Genomic DNA, 16,429 nt, shown 5'->3' on the forward strand with positions numbered 1-16,429 from the left:
TGGTCACAAAAATTCCAATGACATGGATACACCATGCTTTAGATATTAGTACTTCAATATGATGATGAAAAAAGCTGTAGCACCAAGAGATTAATATGCTGTAAATAATATTAAACAAATTAACTGGGTGATAGTTACTCTCCCTTTTGACCACGGAAAGGGAATAAGGAAAAAAGTAGCTTTTAAAAAATTATATAGGAAGCAGGCCCTCCCCACTGCTCCGGCTTCCACCTTCCCCAATCCATGTAAAAAGGGGACTCTAAAGAAACTTTGGAGCTGCAGAACCCACAAAATGACACAGAGAAGCTAACCTCCTGCTGAGGACAGCCCTGCAGGCTGGCAGGAATCGGCCATCACAGCGCTCTGAGAGCGGAGCCCAGCCCCACAGGAGCCTTTAGCCCCCGGGCGGGCCTGACCAGCCGCTGACCTGAAGGACTCCAGATCAGTAGCAGCTGTGGCCATTTCCAGATTTTTCAACACATAGATGCAAAGGACAAAGTGAGAGATCAGTGCAGTCTGGACTTTGGGACCCAGTAAGTGGGAGTACATGGCTTTTGCTGCTGAGACGCCGGCACAGCCAGCCAACACCACGTGGCAGCTTCAGCTCCTGGCCTGCAGAGTGTAGGGGGACCAAGTACCAGTCTGAGGGGTAATCTCTCTTGCTTTAACCTGCTTGGATCTGGATTGCGGTCTAGGGTGGAGGTCCTGGGGTGCATAACCAGCTTGCCAGAACGTGTGGAGGCCTCAGAGAGGGCACCCAACTAATACCTCTGGCAGCTGAGAAAATCCCAGCATTTGGGACGAAAGCTCCCCTGTCTGGTGGCAGAGTCCTACTGTGGCAAAAAGCCCAGGGGTCAAGTGACTAAGGGGCGACATGACCAGACAAAGGAAGCAAAACAAACAGAAGACTCCAACATTAGACTCCTATTTTGGGGACAAAAAGGAGCAAAGCATGGAACAGGAGGAAGACAGTGAAGTCAGAACTCCTGCGCCAAAAGCTTCAAAGGAAAATATGAGCTGGTTACAGGCCATAGAGGACCTTAAGAAGCAGATAAAAGAAGTGGAGGAAAAATTGGGAGGAGAAATGAGAATGATGCAAGAAAATTGTGAAATGAAAGTCAACAGCCTGAGTGAGGAAAATCACACCTTAAAAAAAAGACTGACTCAATTGGCAAAAGAGGCTCAAACAGGCAATGAGGAGAGGAATGTCTTGAAAAGCTGAATTTGCCAGATGGAAAAAGAATCTCAAAAGCTCAATGAGGAGAATTGTTTCCTCAGATTTAGATTGGAGCAAAGGGAAGCTAGTGACTTTCAGAGAAATCAGGATGATGTTATAAACAGATTCAAACAAATTAAAGAATAGAAGGCCATGTGAAATAACTAATGGGAAAAACCACTGACCTGGAAAATAGATCCAGGAGAGATCATTTAAAAATTATTGGACTACCTGAAAGCCATATCAGGGAAAGAACCTAGAAATCATCCTCTAGGAAGTTCTCAAAGAAAATTGCCCTGATGTTTTAAAACCAGAGGGCAAAATAGAGGTTGAAAGAATCCACCGATCACCTCCTGAAAAAGATCCCAAAAAGAAAACTCCTAGGAATATCATAGCCAGGTTCTGGAATTCCCAGATCAAGGACAGAATATTACAAGCAGGCAGGAAGAAACAATTTGAATATTGTGGAAACACAATCAGAATAACACAGGATCTGGTAGCTTCTACACTGAGGGATCTAAGGGCTTGGAATATGATATTCCGGAGGTCAAAGGAGCTGGGATTAAAACCAAGAGTCACCTACCCAGCAAAACTGGGTATCATGTTTCAGGGGAAAATATGGTCATTCAGTGGAATAGAGAACTTTCAAGCACTCTTAGTGAAAAAACCAGAGTTGAATAGAAAATTTGACATTCAGATACAAGAAGCAAGAGAAGCATGAGAAGGTAAACAGGGAAAAGAAATCATAAGGAACTTATCAAAGTTGAACTATTAACATTCCTACATGGAAAAACAATAATTGTAACTTATGAAACTTTTCTCAGTAGTTGAAGGGAATAGAAATATATATATGTCTATATATGAGGGTATATGAATACATGTGAATGTGTATATATGTTTAGAGGTATACATAGATAGAGGGCATAGGACCAATTTAACAGGAAGCGATGATACTTAAAAGGTGAAATTAAGAGGTGAGAGAGTAATATAATGAGAGGAGATGGGGAGAGACAGAGAATGGGGTAAAGTATTTCATATAGAAAAAGCAAGGGAAAATGGTTACAATGGAGGGGTAGAATAGGAAGGCAAAAGGCAATGGGTCAACCTTATTCCCATTGAATTTGGCTTGAGGAGGGAATGAAATACACACTAAATAGGGTATCTCACCTTTGAGGAGAGAAGGGGGGAAGGGGATGAAAGGGGGGATGATGGAAGACAGGGCAGGTTGGGGGGGAGTGAAGTTGGAAGCACCCACTTTTGAAAAGGGATGGGATCAAAGTAGAGAATAAAATTTCTGCCAAAATCTAAAAAAAACAAAAATTATATAGCAATGCAACAACAAACACCAGGGAAATATTTGGGCATCTGCAATGTCAGTTCTATGCTTCAGCTATTTCTTTATTCAATGTTCAAGGTAAAAGAAAAAATGCTAAAAAACTTAAAAGTTTGCTTTTGAAAAGCAACCCATTATTAAATTTGGACATGTCTATGTTTATGGTAATAGAAAAGAACAATTGCTCAAAACCCGTAAGTAAATGTTACCATCAAGCTTTTAACTAATGAACCTACTAACATAGGTTAGAAGGATGAACCGACTAACCCATTAGCATAGCTACTGGTAAGGAACAAGGATTGTAATTCAGTAGTTTAAAAGTATACAACAGAACAAGGAAGAAAAAAAACAAGGGACCTCAGAATCTCCCCAGCTCTGCCTTCCATCCCTGATTGAGGTATTGGGCTGTCTTTGCATAAATCACCTAGCATAATAAAAAGTCACTGCTGTTTGAGTTGCTACCTTACCACACATATCAGATATCAGAAAACTGCACGCCTGTCAAATGACAGTAAATATCTGACAAATGAAGCAACATTTCAAACAGTTTTCCTACTACAAAAGCAGCCCAGTTTTCCTTGTGGTTGTTCTTTTTAACACACAGGTCTGTAGCATCCTTTATTATCATATATAGGTCAATGTTCTCAAATATATGAAAGGTTCTGAAGTGAAACGATGAGTCAGAAGTAGGAGAGACAAACTTTAAAAACGAAAAATAATTTATAAATAAATATTTAAATCAATTTAAAAAAAAATCACATACTTAAGGTTGGTCCTGATAATAAATGCTCCTTGAACATTAAAAAAATGCAGAGCTAATTTAGGAGGAGTATAAAGTAAAGTAGCTATTATGAAAGATAAAACAATTCAAATCATGATGCCAAAAATTCTCTGCAAAAATTACCCGACGGTTAGTCTGTAAATAATAAGACTTTTTACTGTACCGATCTATTGCACAATTCTAGAAGTTTATCTGTTAGGCGAGTTGCATCACCGATGAACTTTCCTAAAGTTTTCTTCATTTGAATAGCTTTACTTAAAATTTCCTTGCATCTGTTTACACGCATGGGATAAGAGGACTGCAAGAAAAAATATACATATCAAATTCAATTTACATATTTACTTCTTTTTTTTAAAATCATGTTTTATTGCAACAAAGGAATGGCTCTGTATTGTAGCCTTGGTTTCTTAGGGGTCAGTGTGTGACTATGAGGAATGGGTGCACATTTGCTAGTTTGGAAGAAGGATGTATTTGGAAAATTGACTGCGAGACCCATTCACATTTTCTTCATGGGCTGGCCAGCTGTTGTGAAGGAGGCATGGCAAGCCTGTGCCAAACCTCCAATTAGATTAAGGAATTCTTGAAAGTCTAACTGCCCATCACAATAGGTGTCCAGTTTCTTCATCATTTGGTCCAGAACACTCACAGCCTTCTGGTTCTGTGTGAAGGAAGCCAGCTCTGTGTTCATGAGGGAAAGGAACTCAGTCTTGGAAAGGGTGTTTGGGTTGTTAGTTATCTCCCGGCCAGCATACTTCTAGAAAACAGCTATCATGGACCCAAAGCATCTCTATGTTTCAGTGGGGGTGATTTTTTTTGGCCACTGTGGAGGGAAGAGGAGGATCTGAAAGCGGAACCTCTCTAGAAAGTAGCATCAGAGAGCGAGCAAATGGGACGAGCGTACATATTTACTTCTGAAATAAAACTATTTCTGAAACTTTGAAGTACAGTACAAATCAAGTGCAAAGAAATGAACTTTCATTGATATTTCACAACTGAGTCATACAAATATGAGTTAGGAAGCTTACATTTCAGATGACTTTTATAATTAAAAACACTAACAAAATATATTGTCATTTGCCATAGCGTCAAACTGTTTGACTATAGATGAAAACTGTGTTTATTATCTTAACCTTATTAATGTATTAATTACCTCAATTTCCATGGAAATTATCTATAAAGTATTAAAATTTTAAGCTATGGTGCTTTGAAAAAACCCCCACACATATCCATTTTCACTTTTTTTAGTGGGTGAAAAAGGTATGGATTTGTGATTTCATTGGCATAGTGAATTCCAAGTATCAGAACTTCCTTCAGTACTGCGGACGAAGCTCCTGTGTGACTGACAGTCTTGGAAAACTGCCTGAGGCAGAAGTGAAATGACAGAGGCAGGCCTTGACTCCAAGTTTCCCTGAATGTAAAATCAGCTCTCTAGCTGTCTTGCCATGTTGCTTTCTTTTGCTTTATAATACTCCAAAAGAGGAAAAGAACCTGGGAATATTCTTTTATTTACAGATTAGCAATAAATTACTAGTGAGAACTAACACGATACAACTACTTGTAGTTTTATTTTTTAATTTTATAAACAGATATTACCATAGTTATTAAATTACCTTGGACACAGCGGTCATCATCCACATTGCTTGCTGAGGATAGGTCAGAAACACTTTGACAATAATTTCCATTAAAACAACAAAGACCTCATCATGAGAATGACAGATTCGAGAGATCAACTGCGAAAAAGCTGTTAGAAACTGGTAAGGTGCCAAATGATTTGTGTGCTCTGTGATCACCTTGTTTATTTTGGCTAAATCATTTTTCATTTGTAAACGATCAGAACGAGAAGCTACAAGAAACACAACAGTTAATCAGTCTTACAGAAGTATAGATGTCTTTTAAAGTTTCAGAGCTTAAAAAAATCTTTCCCAAACCTTTACTTCTGAACCTCTGTTATAATCACATGCAAAGACTATGTATCTGCCTATTTCTGAATAGGAAGGTACTCGCTGGCCATATGTTGAAGTATGGAGACTCATTTAAGGCTATCAGGTATAATCTGAAATAAACACGATAAACAAACCTTCTAGATGTGGAGACTCCCTCAGCTGCTGTTGTTGGCATTTAAAGAATAAGAATTTTAGAACTCTCATAAAATATAATCTTTGCTGGGTTAGATGGGAATTGAAGTCTAGACAAAGATAATAATCTTAAGCCACAAAATTCTTTAGAGGCAAAGTTTTCAAAGCCAAGTTTATTTTTTGCATAGGTCATATTATGGGTAACCTGACATTTCCACTGAGCCCCATAAAAAAATGCACTAAATATTTGGTTAGAATGAACTGTCCTAAATTCATCTCTGCATTGGACAGGCCTCGTTTGCCCAGATGTAGGAAGGCATACTTATCCAGGTAAGGGCATGTTTTCACTTAGGGGCTCTAAAACATATATTACATGAGAAATATTCCTAGGAATCAAATTGTAGCTATTTAATTTGCCATTTCTTCAGTTAGTCACTACATCAAACTTTCACAACTTAATAGATTAGTATAAATCTGATTTTATAAAAAACAATTTTCTTTTTAAAATATCTGTCATATAGTAGAAAAAGTTATACCTTTTTCCCATTCATATGCTTTAGCACCAAAATCAAGCCACAGCGATAACATCCTAGGCATTGATTGATATATGAATTGGTTACCATATTGCAGAGACCTGTAATTACATAGTCAAAAATTATCAGTACATCATTCTTTTTAAATTATAAAGTTTGAAATTTAGAATACGTATAGAATTCTGAAAAATCGATTAATAAGCATTTATTAAACTCTTACTAGGAGATCTTAGTAAGGCTCTTACCATTGTGCCAAGCATTGCAGGTACAAAGAAAAAGCAAAAACAGTTCCTACCCTCAGGGAGCTTATATTCTGAAGAGACAACATAATATAAATAAATACATATAGCATACCTAAAGAATAGATAAATAGGAAGGAACTAGTAGCTGAGGAGATTAAGAAAGTTTTCCTGCAGAAGGTAGTTTTTTTTTTGGAGGGCAACTGGGGTTAAGCCAACTTGCCAAAAGTCACATGGCTAATTTTTTGTGTTAAGTATCTGAGGCTGAATTGGAACTCAGGTCCTCCTGACTCCAGGGCCAGTGCTCTATCCACTGTGTCACCTAGCCACCCCAGAAGGTAGTTTTTGAGTTATCTTTTTTTTTTTTTTGGAGGGAGGAAGGCAGGACAATTGGGGTTGACTTGCCCAAGGTCACACAGCTAGTTAAGTGTCAAAGTCTGAGGTAAGATTTGAATTCAGGTCCTCCCAAATCCCCACCTAGCTGCCCCTCAGCTAAGTCTTAAAGAAGCCTTGACTTTATCTGATTTCGTCCTCTACCTATCCAGTGCTAAAATTCTATCTTGCAATGGCCTTTGGTCAAGGTCAACTAAGTTTTTAGCTAGCTTATGTTCTGTATATTCTTTCCTTAATATTTCTGATTCATTCTTTCCTCTTTCCACTGACATAAGTCTTGTCTAGACCCTTACTATCTCATTCCTGGTATGGTGGAAACAATATTCCAACTCTTTCTCCCATGAATGTTGATCTAGTTTTTCCCTGAAAGGTGACTAAAATGTTTCCTGGAATTGGTCGTGACAGGGTTAAAGATAAGACTGTGTCTCTCTTAAAGAAGCTTCCTGAAAGTCTCTCGACATTCTGACCTAGCTTACATTGACATACAGCATTTACATTTTCCTTTAGATTATGATGAGTTATCACACTCTGCCCTACTAACATGATGTGTTTCCATATAGAAATGAGATTCCTTTCCTCAAGCTAAACACTGGAGTACCTTTGTTAAATACACTACTTATGCTATTGCTAAGTAAACTTCCTTTCGTTAACTACTGAATGACCTATGACCCATTTTTAATCCTAATGCTGATCAAGAAGTAAGGAGGTATCAGCCTGTGTCAGGTCAAACCTGTCCTTAGTCCTAAAGAATCAATGAAGCAATTTCCTAGGAGACCAAATGACCGCTGATCTCTTCTTTTCCTGGCCCTGCCCCTTTGAAATTAAACTATTTTTCTGAAATAGTAATTTTATCAAGTTGCTCAGCTTCTAAAACTCTTGAATGACTCTTTTCTGCCTACACAGAAAAGCTCTAACTCTTCAGTCTTCTTCCTGAGGCTTTCTGCAATTTGACCGTTAACTACCAGTTAACTTAATTTTCCACTAACCATCCCCCCTTTCCCATCATGAACCACATGTTCCATGTAGATTATGAGGTCTTTTTGTGTTACAGACTTTTCTGGTAGCTGGTTGAAGCCTGTGGACCCCTTCCAAATTGAGGGAAATGTTAGAGGTTAATAAAAACAAAAGTGTGATTTTCTTCTGATACAATTTTACAGAACCTCCTTCCCTTCTGAAATCTATATATAGGAATGTTGGGGGGTAGGGAGCAGTATGTAGAACCTATGGATAGACCTTTGATTTAGCTACAGGTTCCAGAAGTAGGCAATACCACCCCATGGGGAATGCTGGAATGATCTGGGGAGGGGCAGTAGTAGCCTCGGATGCAATTGGGGGATATTGAATAAAAATTAGGAGGCAGTGGAAGTATAAGGAAAGAAGAGAAGATAAAAAATTCTGAAAAACCATTCATACATGTTTCATCTGTTATGTAACAGAGTTAAAGTTGTTGTGATCATATTGTTTTCCAAATAAACACACAAAATGCAAGTTATAACTGATTACTGGTCAAGTTTGTTGACAGGTCCTAACAAGCAAGTATTGGCAGATGAGTGTGTCATACATTTGTTGGAAAACCAGAATGCACTGGCAGGAATATGTGTGTGTAATGACTTGTTTACAATACGATACTATACAGTTACATGACACAATATTGCATCATCAAAATTTCAATGCAGGAAAAACCCCACAAATTTACAATAAATTATTATTATTATTATTTTAAAGCAATTGGGGTTAATTAACTTGCTCAAGGTTACATGGCCAGTTATTTCTGGGTGTGGTGCTAAGTATCTGAGCCTGGTTTCGATCCCCAGGTCATCCAGACACTGGGGCCAGTGCTCTTACTCGCTGTGCTACCTGGCTGCCCCTACAATAAATTATTAAAGATGCATCATTTAAAAAAATTATATATTTTTTGAAATCATGCAAATTAAAAAAAGAAAATCTTTAAACGGTTAAAGGTTTCCAGGGGAGTGCTGAGTAATTTTTTTTTTAAAAGGGGGTGGTAGGTCAAATAAGTTTAGGAACCTCTAAGCCAGACCAATATCCTCACTTTCTTCCAAATATAGCACCTTTACTACTGCCTCTGTACATCTGTATCTATACAAATTCTGTAATTTTCCCCTCACAACATTTTGGATATAAAACTTTCTGAAATTTATCAAACAATGAAAGCAAGATATTATTGCACCTTTTACAAAACTTTTCACAGTACCTAGAAGAGAAACATAAAACAAAAAAGCTTATAAAATATAAATTGATATCCAAGATGACACCTTCTAAGGTATGAAGGTATAAAGATCAAGTTCAGGCTATTAATTACAATAGGATAAAGCAATGAGCAAATTCACTTATTTTTCTTCTGTTTAAACTTCAAATCTAAAGCAGAATATATAAAGATTTCTGTCTCAACTGCAAGTCATTAGTAAGCTGGATTCATTAATATCTGAATTTTGTATTAGGATGTGAAGCTAGCCAATACTCTGACGGGTTAAAACCTCTGATCCAAGTATACTACTTTACTAAAATAATTCTTGCTAATGTTTTGCTAAAAATCAACTAAATAAACTATTCTGAACAATCTTTGCAAGTAAGAAACTATGTAAGCTGAAACAAGATAGGCAAGCATTATCAATATAAACAAGGTTCAACTTACAAGTGAGTTTGGTGTCCAAAAGTTCATTTGTTGGTTGTTTAGAATTCAGAATGCATTTTCTTATAAAAAAATATTTTAACTAATTTCTCCAAATTAAAAATTTTCAGGTTCAATGACTAATTAGAGAGAAAAATCTTCTCACAAGTCTGGAAGGATATTTTGTGAACTGCAAATGTACTGTTTCTTTTAAATCCTAGGTAGCTCTGTCATTTCATTTAATTTCTAATAAATATAACTTAATCAGCAGTATGGGAAATAGATAGCCTTTATTAAATATACAGCATTAAAGTTCTTGTTGTAGATATTTTCAAAAATTTCCACATTTCAAATGAGACAAAAATTTTCAATTCAAATATCCAATTAACAAATGATATCACAGGTAAAGGAGGAAATAGAACCACTTTAATCCTAAATGCAATAGTTTGCTATGTGAGTATACATAAGCCAATCAGTTCTGCATATGCATCAAGCAAAAATATTACATCTTAAATTTTACCTTCCAAAATGAAGAACGATATATCTTATCAAGTCTCCCTGCTTCTCCATTTTATTGTCAGTGACCATGGGCATCAATTTGTCATAGTACTTGGCAAGATAAAAGTGTCCATCCTCCCATTCTGGCAAGAATAAGGTTACATCCTAAAAATGACAAATTGGAAAACTTACCTTAGGAGATATTTAGAATACATGATTAGAAATTCAAATGAGAAGTCTTCCTAAAAAATCTTTAAACATGGTCATAATGCAAGAAATACAAAACTGTCTAGAATTTTTTAATACAGAAAATAAAATAAAAATTTAGAAAACAGCACAGATCACCTTCAGAAAAACAAACTTCAACTAGATTTTAAGACCTATAGGGAATTTATACTACCATTATATTTCCATAGCTTTGAGAACACATTAAGTATTCTATAAAAACAGTTGGTAGCTAGGTGGTTCAGTGAATAGAGATGGACCTGGAATCAGGAAGAACTGCATTCAAATGCAGTTTCAGACAGTAACTGTGAGACCCTGGGTAAGTCATTTAAACCTCTGTTTGCCTCAGTTTCCTCAAATGGAAAATGGGCATAACAACAGTACTTACTTCCCAGGGTTGTTGTGAAGATCAAATAAGACATGATTTGCGAAACACTTAGTAAAATGCCTGGCACATAGCCGGGACCTAATAAATGCTTTTTAATTCCTTTTCATGTTGTACATAAATTCTTTTAAGCAACTCAAATAGAACTCTTTGAATAAGAATTTCAATAAACATCTATGTATAATTTAAGAAATAATTTGCCCATGGTATTGATAATTATCTTGGAATTAAAGGTTTGCATCTCTAGATGCATCTTCATCTCTAGATCTTTAAAGAGACATCTAAAAAATTTCTTTATGTTTACTGTATGTTAACAAATTAAGCCCAAGTCTTATTCCTATGCTTTATAGTAGGAAGAAGGGGTCTCTGAAATGTCAAAGGTTTTATTATCCGGGTTGTAAGTTCTGACAGGTCCTCCTAAACTGGAAAGGTTTCTACTACACATCCAGCAACAGAACGTATTTCTGTTGTCCTAGGACTAGCCGAGGTGAAGCTGGAGAGGCTCACCCTTAAAAGTTTGGCACGTAATCTAATTTTTTTCATCAAAACAATTTATGAAACTATTTACTAAGTGGACAAGAGAGGTGAAATCTGTGTATCAGTGAAGTAAGTACCAATTGTGATGAAATCATGAATTACCGAAGTACTGAAATATAAGAGGGAAAATACATTAGTAGTCAATAAGTGATGTTTTACTGGCATGAGATACACAGAGCTTATGTTAGTTCTCTTCCTCACCAGATAAGTGACTTCATTATTATAGCACCTAAAACCAGTTCAGGATTTAAATATTGTCTCTGTGTTAACAAATTGTAACCAGTTAGTCTCAGCTCTTACAAATTTATTTTAGTGCACTTAAAGGAAATACAAATAAAAGGAATTTTGCAGATTTTTTTCTTTTTGATTAAAAAAAAACTTAATGAAAGTGCTTTAACACATATATTAGGATACAAATCATCAATAATGTTGACGCTTACCCATAATTTTAGTGAATATGTCCCTTTCTCATTCTGGAGAGTTATGAAAATTTTGAGGCCATTGGACAGAAAAACTGAACAAATATATATCCTGGTTTTAGTTTAGTATGTTGTTCAAGTTTAAATGTTTATTAGTGGCGATCATAATACCAAGATGAATCCTAACTACAAATCTTAAAATATGTAAAATATAAAGTAGGAATTGTACTCTATTACCTGCTCTTGATTATTCATGTTAAAATTATAATTTCTGTTCTCTGAGTTAAGAATTCAACTTGCCTTATATTTTTTCATAATTGCGTTGCTTTCAGAGTTGGCTGTTTCTTCCATAAACCGACCCACAAGTAGCATAGCTCGACCATGGATTAACTTATTCTTGCTGTCAGTTGGAGCTTGATTCTCAGAAAAACATAACTCAACCCCTTTCTGAAGAACAATTAAAGCCTGGTGAACATCACCCTAAAAAAAAGATTAAAATGTTTTGCTTTAATATTTTTGTCCGTAGCAATAAATTGTACAGTCCAAAGTCTTTGAGTTAATGTCGTGAATCTGCAAGGTCATAAGCCTACTTAATGTCTCTACCATATGCTCTTCTGACTCGATTCCCACTTAGAATATCAAGGCAAATAAAATTCTGTTTCTATAATAATCAACTCCTAAGGGCATAGGGACTTGAATATTATATAAAATCCCTGTAGCAATAAGTGCCATAAAACATGCAAAATGATTTTTATCAGTTACTGATTTATGTCCAAAGATCAATTTTTTTGATCCTTGATGAGATCACTATTTCATCTTTTTTAACTAGGCAGTATTTCTTCTCTCCATCAATAATCCTGTTTTTAAGAGGATTACAGCATTAATTTAGTATCTACTATAGGTCATACTGTGCTTGATAATTCCATATTAATAGTGAGTAATGGGAACAATGTAGTCTGGAAATTAAGTTCAGTTTGTTACACAAGCCCTCACCATAGTTTCTCCTTCATTATTATACACCTGGTTTGAGGACCACCAGGTGTTTTAGTCTCTATGACTAGAGCTATTACATGGCTTTAGAAGTAAAGTTTTACTTCAGAGTATCTTTTTTCAGAAGCAAGAGAAGAGTAAAGTAAACTTAGAAATGCCACTAGGAAGCTAGTCTCAGCCTGGGAGAGACTGTGGGGCAGCTGAGGGAGAGAGGAACTCTCAGCTAATGACCTAACAAGATGAGAACTGAGCTAGAGATCAGGGTGTCAATATGAGCCCTCAGAGAAAGCAAGATGGTCTCCCAACCTAAGACAAGAGCTAGGAGGAGAAATGTATTGGTTTACAATTCCCCCACTTCCACTGCCCTCCTAGCTTAAACTCTAGGAAACAAAGAATGGTTAAAAATAATTGGGTGCCAACTACATTCAAAGTAGAATAAACAGTCCTAGACATCAAGTCTAGTAGGGAGATGCATAAAAGACACATGAAAAGGGTAATGGTTATATCAATACTACTTTTGTACAAGGCTAGGAAGGTACCCAGAAATCTCCAAAAGACAAAGAAGGTAGGGACCTGGACAATAATAGCACCAAGAGGGTTTAGTTCCAGATAGGCTGTGGTAGCTAAATGAGGAAGAAGGCTGAAAACAGGCTTGGGCATTACCTCTGTAATTAAACAGGAGTGGGGTATAATCTCCAAACCTGTCAGTCCTTATTCCTCACAAGAGGAGAACAGGAAGAGGGAGGCACAGTTAACACACGATATTTTGGTCATACATTGGTGATACAGTCTTCTCTATTACCTTGGACCACAGCCACTTTGCTCTTTCCACATATAATTCAGCAAGTCGTGATTCTCCTGCATTAAGGAGAGAATTGTAAGCTGTCTGATGATGGCCAGCCTTTCGGGCGACTCTGGCACTCTGTAGCCAGCATTCTCCAACCATTTCGCTGTAGTCTGGTCTAGAGTAATAGTCCAAAGTGCATTATATGAATAGCTGAAGGGAAATATCTGACCTCAACATTCAATTCAATTCAACACCTATTTATATGGAAAGTACTAGATACAAACTAGGGAAACAAAGACAAAAATTAGAAACAATCCCATATACCACAAATAGTCCACATAACCACATGCATGTAATTCTCCTTCAAAGTGGTCTAATAAATATTTCTTTAAATGCTTACTTATAACTTTAAAAATATTTACCTACTTTCATATATTCTAGGCTCATGAAAATTGATCATAATAAACAAATCTGTAGGTAAAGGTTTAAAAAAACCTTTAAATACAGACATGAATAAATGAACAGAGATAGTAAAAATAATAATAGCTCTTTATATTTCCTCCATTTCCCAATTTGCAAAGTTGTTTCTCTGTTATAATTCTGTGAAACATATATTGCTAGCACTATTATTCCAGTTTCCAAAATGGGAAAACTGAGTCTCGGATGAACATCCTCTTAGTTGTACCATCAGTAAATATAGGAGACAGAAATTAATCTAAGTCTCTTGATTTCAAGCCTAATATTCCTTCCACTAATCCATACTGACTATGTTCCCAAGAGAAGTATACTTTTGATAACACAAAAGTAGTCACTGACTTGGACAAAAAATTAGGATGCTTAAATATCTCCCCTCCCCCCAAATTTATATATGACACTGAATTTAAAAAGTTCAACATTAAGAAAGTGAAAAGTCAAACCTTTTTTTGAGACTTAATAAAGCTCGACGGAGTGCCAAGATGGGCTCTTTGGCTCGATAGGAATTCTGTGTCATTTCTAGACGAGCTAACCAGTTGAGGGAATCTTCTTGATTACTGTCACCTGTAGACTGCTGAAACAAAGGTCTAATACTATGTTCCAATTCACAGAGCATATGCAACCTAAGGGGAGATGAGAAATCTATTTAAATTAAAAACGTCATTTGGTCATGTGAATCTAATCAATCCTGAAGAATCAAATGAATTTTGAATTCAAAAGAATCAAATGTGCAATTATAACCAAAGTATTTCTTCTTGAGACAGCATGGCATAGAGGCTAGAGAGCTGGCCTCAGAGTCAAGGAGACGTGTTCAAATTCAGCCTCAGACACATCCTGGCTGGATGACCCCTGAGCAGGTCACTGAACCTCTCAGGGTTCTGTGCCAGTGGAGTCAAACATACGGCCTGCAACAGCCCAAATGCAGCACGAATCAGATTAAAATGTAACTGGGAAATGTGTAACAAAATAAATAAAAATAAAATAAAACATGGATATTTAAAACTAAGTCAATATGTGGCCCACAGGGATCGATAAACACAGATCAGTGTCTCTGACTTCTGTTTGAATCTGACACCACTGCTCCAGACAACTAAGACTTACATCAGAGAAGATGCTGACCAGAGAGACAGAAAAGATCTTCCTCAACCAATTAAGTTACATGTATAGTCCCTATTCCTATTTACTCTTGATATATAAGTGGTAAAATTTTAACACTAAAAACCTGCATAAAACATTAATTTACAAAGCTAGGTCTCTGCTATTCTCCTTAATTTTTAAAACTAACTACAATTTTTAAAAAAAGGAAAAACTTCAGCACACAAGCAACACTACTAAAAAACCCCAAAACTTTTACATATACATGTAAAATGTCTGGTTTTATGACTGACATGACTATTTGTACTCATCACTTTGAATTTTCTTTCTAACTGAGGTAATGGGTTCTAATAAGTCCTTATAACCAACTACATAAACTTAAACAGAAATAGCATAAATATGGAATATAGACATTGGCTGCAATATACATACTTATTAACCATTTCATTTAAGTTCCGGACTTGCCACCCTGTCCTCATTGGCATAAAATATAATAAAGGGAGCTAACAATAAATACTGCATCATGCACATATGCAGTTGTCCATATATAGATATATATGTATTGCAGATTAATAAATGAAAGAAAATTCACTAAAATACCATTTTTTCCCTAAGTAACCCAAAAATTTAAAGAAGTTTTTTTGTCATATCCCCCTCGGGTACAAACAAATATATTAGAATTTATTTTCTGATCAGAGATTATCTTGTAAAATAAATGATAAACAGACTATATTAAAATAGCACCACTAAAATATTTGATTCCTTTTTGGTTAAATGCCTGAGAAACTCCTTTATTATAGTTAACTAAAATTCATAAAACTGAATGACAAATGACTTAGAAAAATCATCAACAACTAAAATGTCTACAACTAGCAGAGGCCATCTGTCTAGGATAATGACATAAAGAAGACATTACTGAATTAGAAGGAACCCAAAGTAAGTTATTTTGTTGTCTTAAAAACATGTACTCTCTATTAAGGTTCTATTCCAATGCATCGTTATGAGGTGGAAATGAATATGGGTTCTCAAAAGGCTATTTAGTTCTGGTCAAATACAAGCCATCATGTCCATCAACCTGAAAAGGTTTCAAGAATGAGTCACTTACAGAATGTATTTCTGCAACCAGTATAAGTAAGTACAAAGAACATTAATAAATGGGCTGGCCATCAGGGGATGACTCTTTTTGACTACAGCAATTTGTTTTATTATCTACTAAAATGTGGAAGAAGTATAACTTGCATCAAGTAGGAAAACTCACAACGATGAAGTTATAGACCTGCAAAATACTAGTGGCATTAAAAAAAATTCCTTAAGTGCATATCATTAAAAATGGGTGGGCAGAAAGGTGACTTTTTTTTTTAAGCAAATACTAGTGATTTCAAGGCAGAAACAATCAATCACAAGACAACTCAATTTAACCAGATATGATGTAATGCACCAAACATATTATCAACATTTGCTGTGAAAGGAATAAGTTGTAGACTTGTCAGGTGAGGTTTTAAAATAAATTTATAAAAATATCCGATCTAGAGAAACCCCAAAAGTACCTAACAATATATTCATATCCTCGCTGGTAGGAGCCTCTTTCAAAACTTGCTGCTGAAAGAGGTACAATTTGTTCTGATCTGACTACTTTCAATGTCTCATAAAAAGTTGTTGTATCCCTTTTTTTGGCTGATAACAACAGTTGTCCCAGTCTCACACTCCATGTTGTTGACTTTCCATCTGAAAGATAAATTAAGAATCAAGTAATTTCATATCATGTTTTAGTAGTTAGTGTACAATTAACTGTCTCATTTGGCAAAGTGCTTAGTAAA

At 35.9% G+C, this 16,429-nt stretch overlaps 1 protein-coding gene across 2 annotated transcripts in view; it reads right to left on the bottom strand.

Moving 5' to 3' along the window:
• Nucleotides 1–16,429, bottom strand: part of ATR (ATR serine/threonine kinase) — a 119,390-nt gene that overhangs the window by 22,254 nt on the left and 80,707 nt on the right. For both annotated transcript variants that reach the window (XM_069104677.1, XM_069104678.1), the window contains 8 exons: nucleotides 16,160–16,337; nucleotides 13,961–14,140; nucleotides 13,059–13,218; nucleotides 11,567–11,746; nucleotides 9,723–9,865; nucleotides 5,942–6,039; nucleotides 4,941–5,173; nucleotides 3,494–3,628 (listed from right to left, as the gene is read on the bottom strand). In XM_069104677.1, coding sequence (XP_068960778.1) covers nucleotides 3,494–3,628; nucleotides 4,941–5,173; nucleotides 5,942–6,039; nucleotides 9,723–9,865; nucleotides 11,567–11,746; nucleotides 13,059–13,218; nucleotides 13,961–14,140; nucleotides 16,160–16,337 — 1,307 coding nt within the window. The remainder of the gene's footprint in view (nucleotides 1–3,493; nucleotides 3,629–4,940; nucleotides 5,174–5,941; nucleotides 6,040–9,722; nucleotides 9,866–11,566; nucleotides 11,747–13,058; nucleotides 13,219–13,960; nucleotides 14,141–16,159; nucleotides 16,338–16,429) is intronic.

The sequence above is a fragment of the Petaurus breviceps genome, unplaced genomic scaffold (assembly GCF_028583685.1).
Source record: "Petaurus breviceps papuanus isolate PSGF00001 unplaced genomic scaffold, PetGlider_PUasm1.0 688, whole genome shotgun sequence".
In the NCBI taxonomy this organism is placed as follows: domain Eukaryota; kingdom Metazoa; phylum Chordata; class Mammalia; order Diprotodontia; family Petauridae; genus Petaurus; species Petaurus breviceps.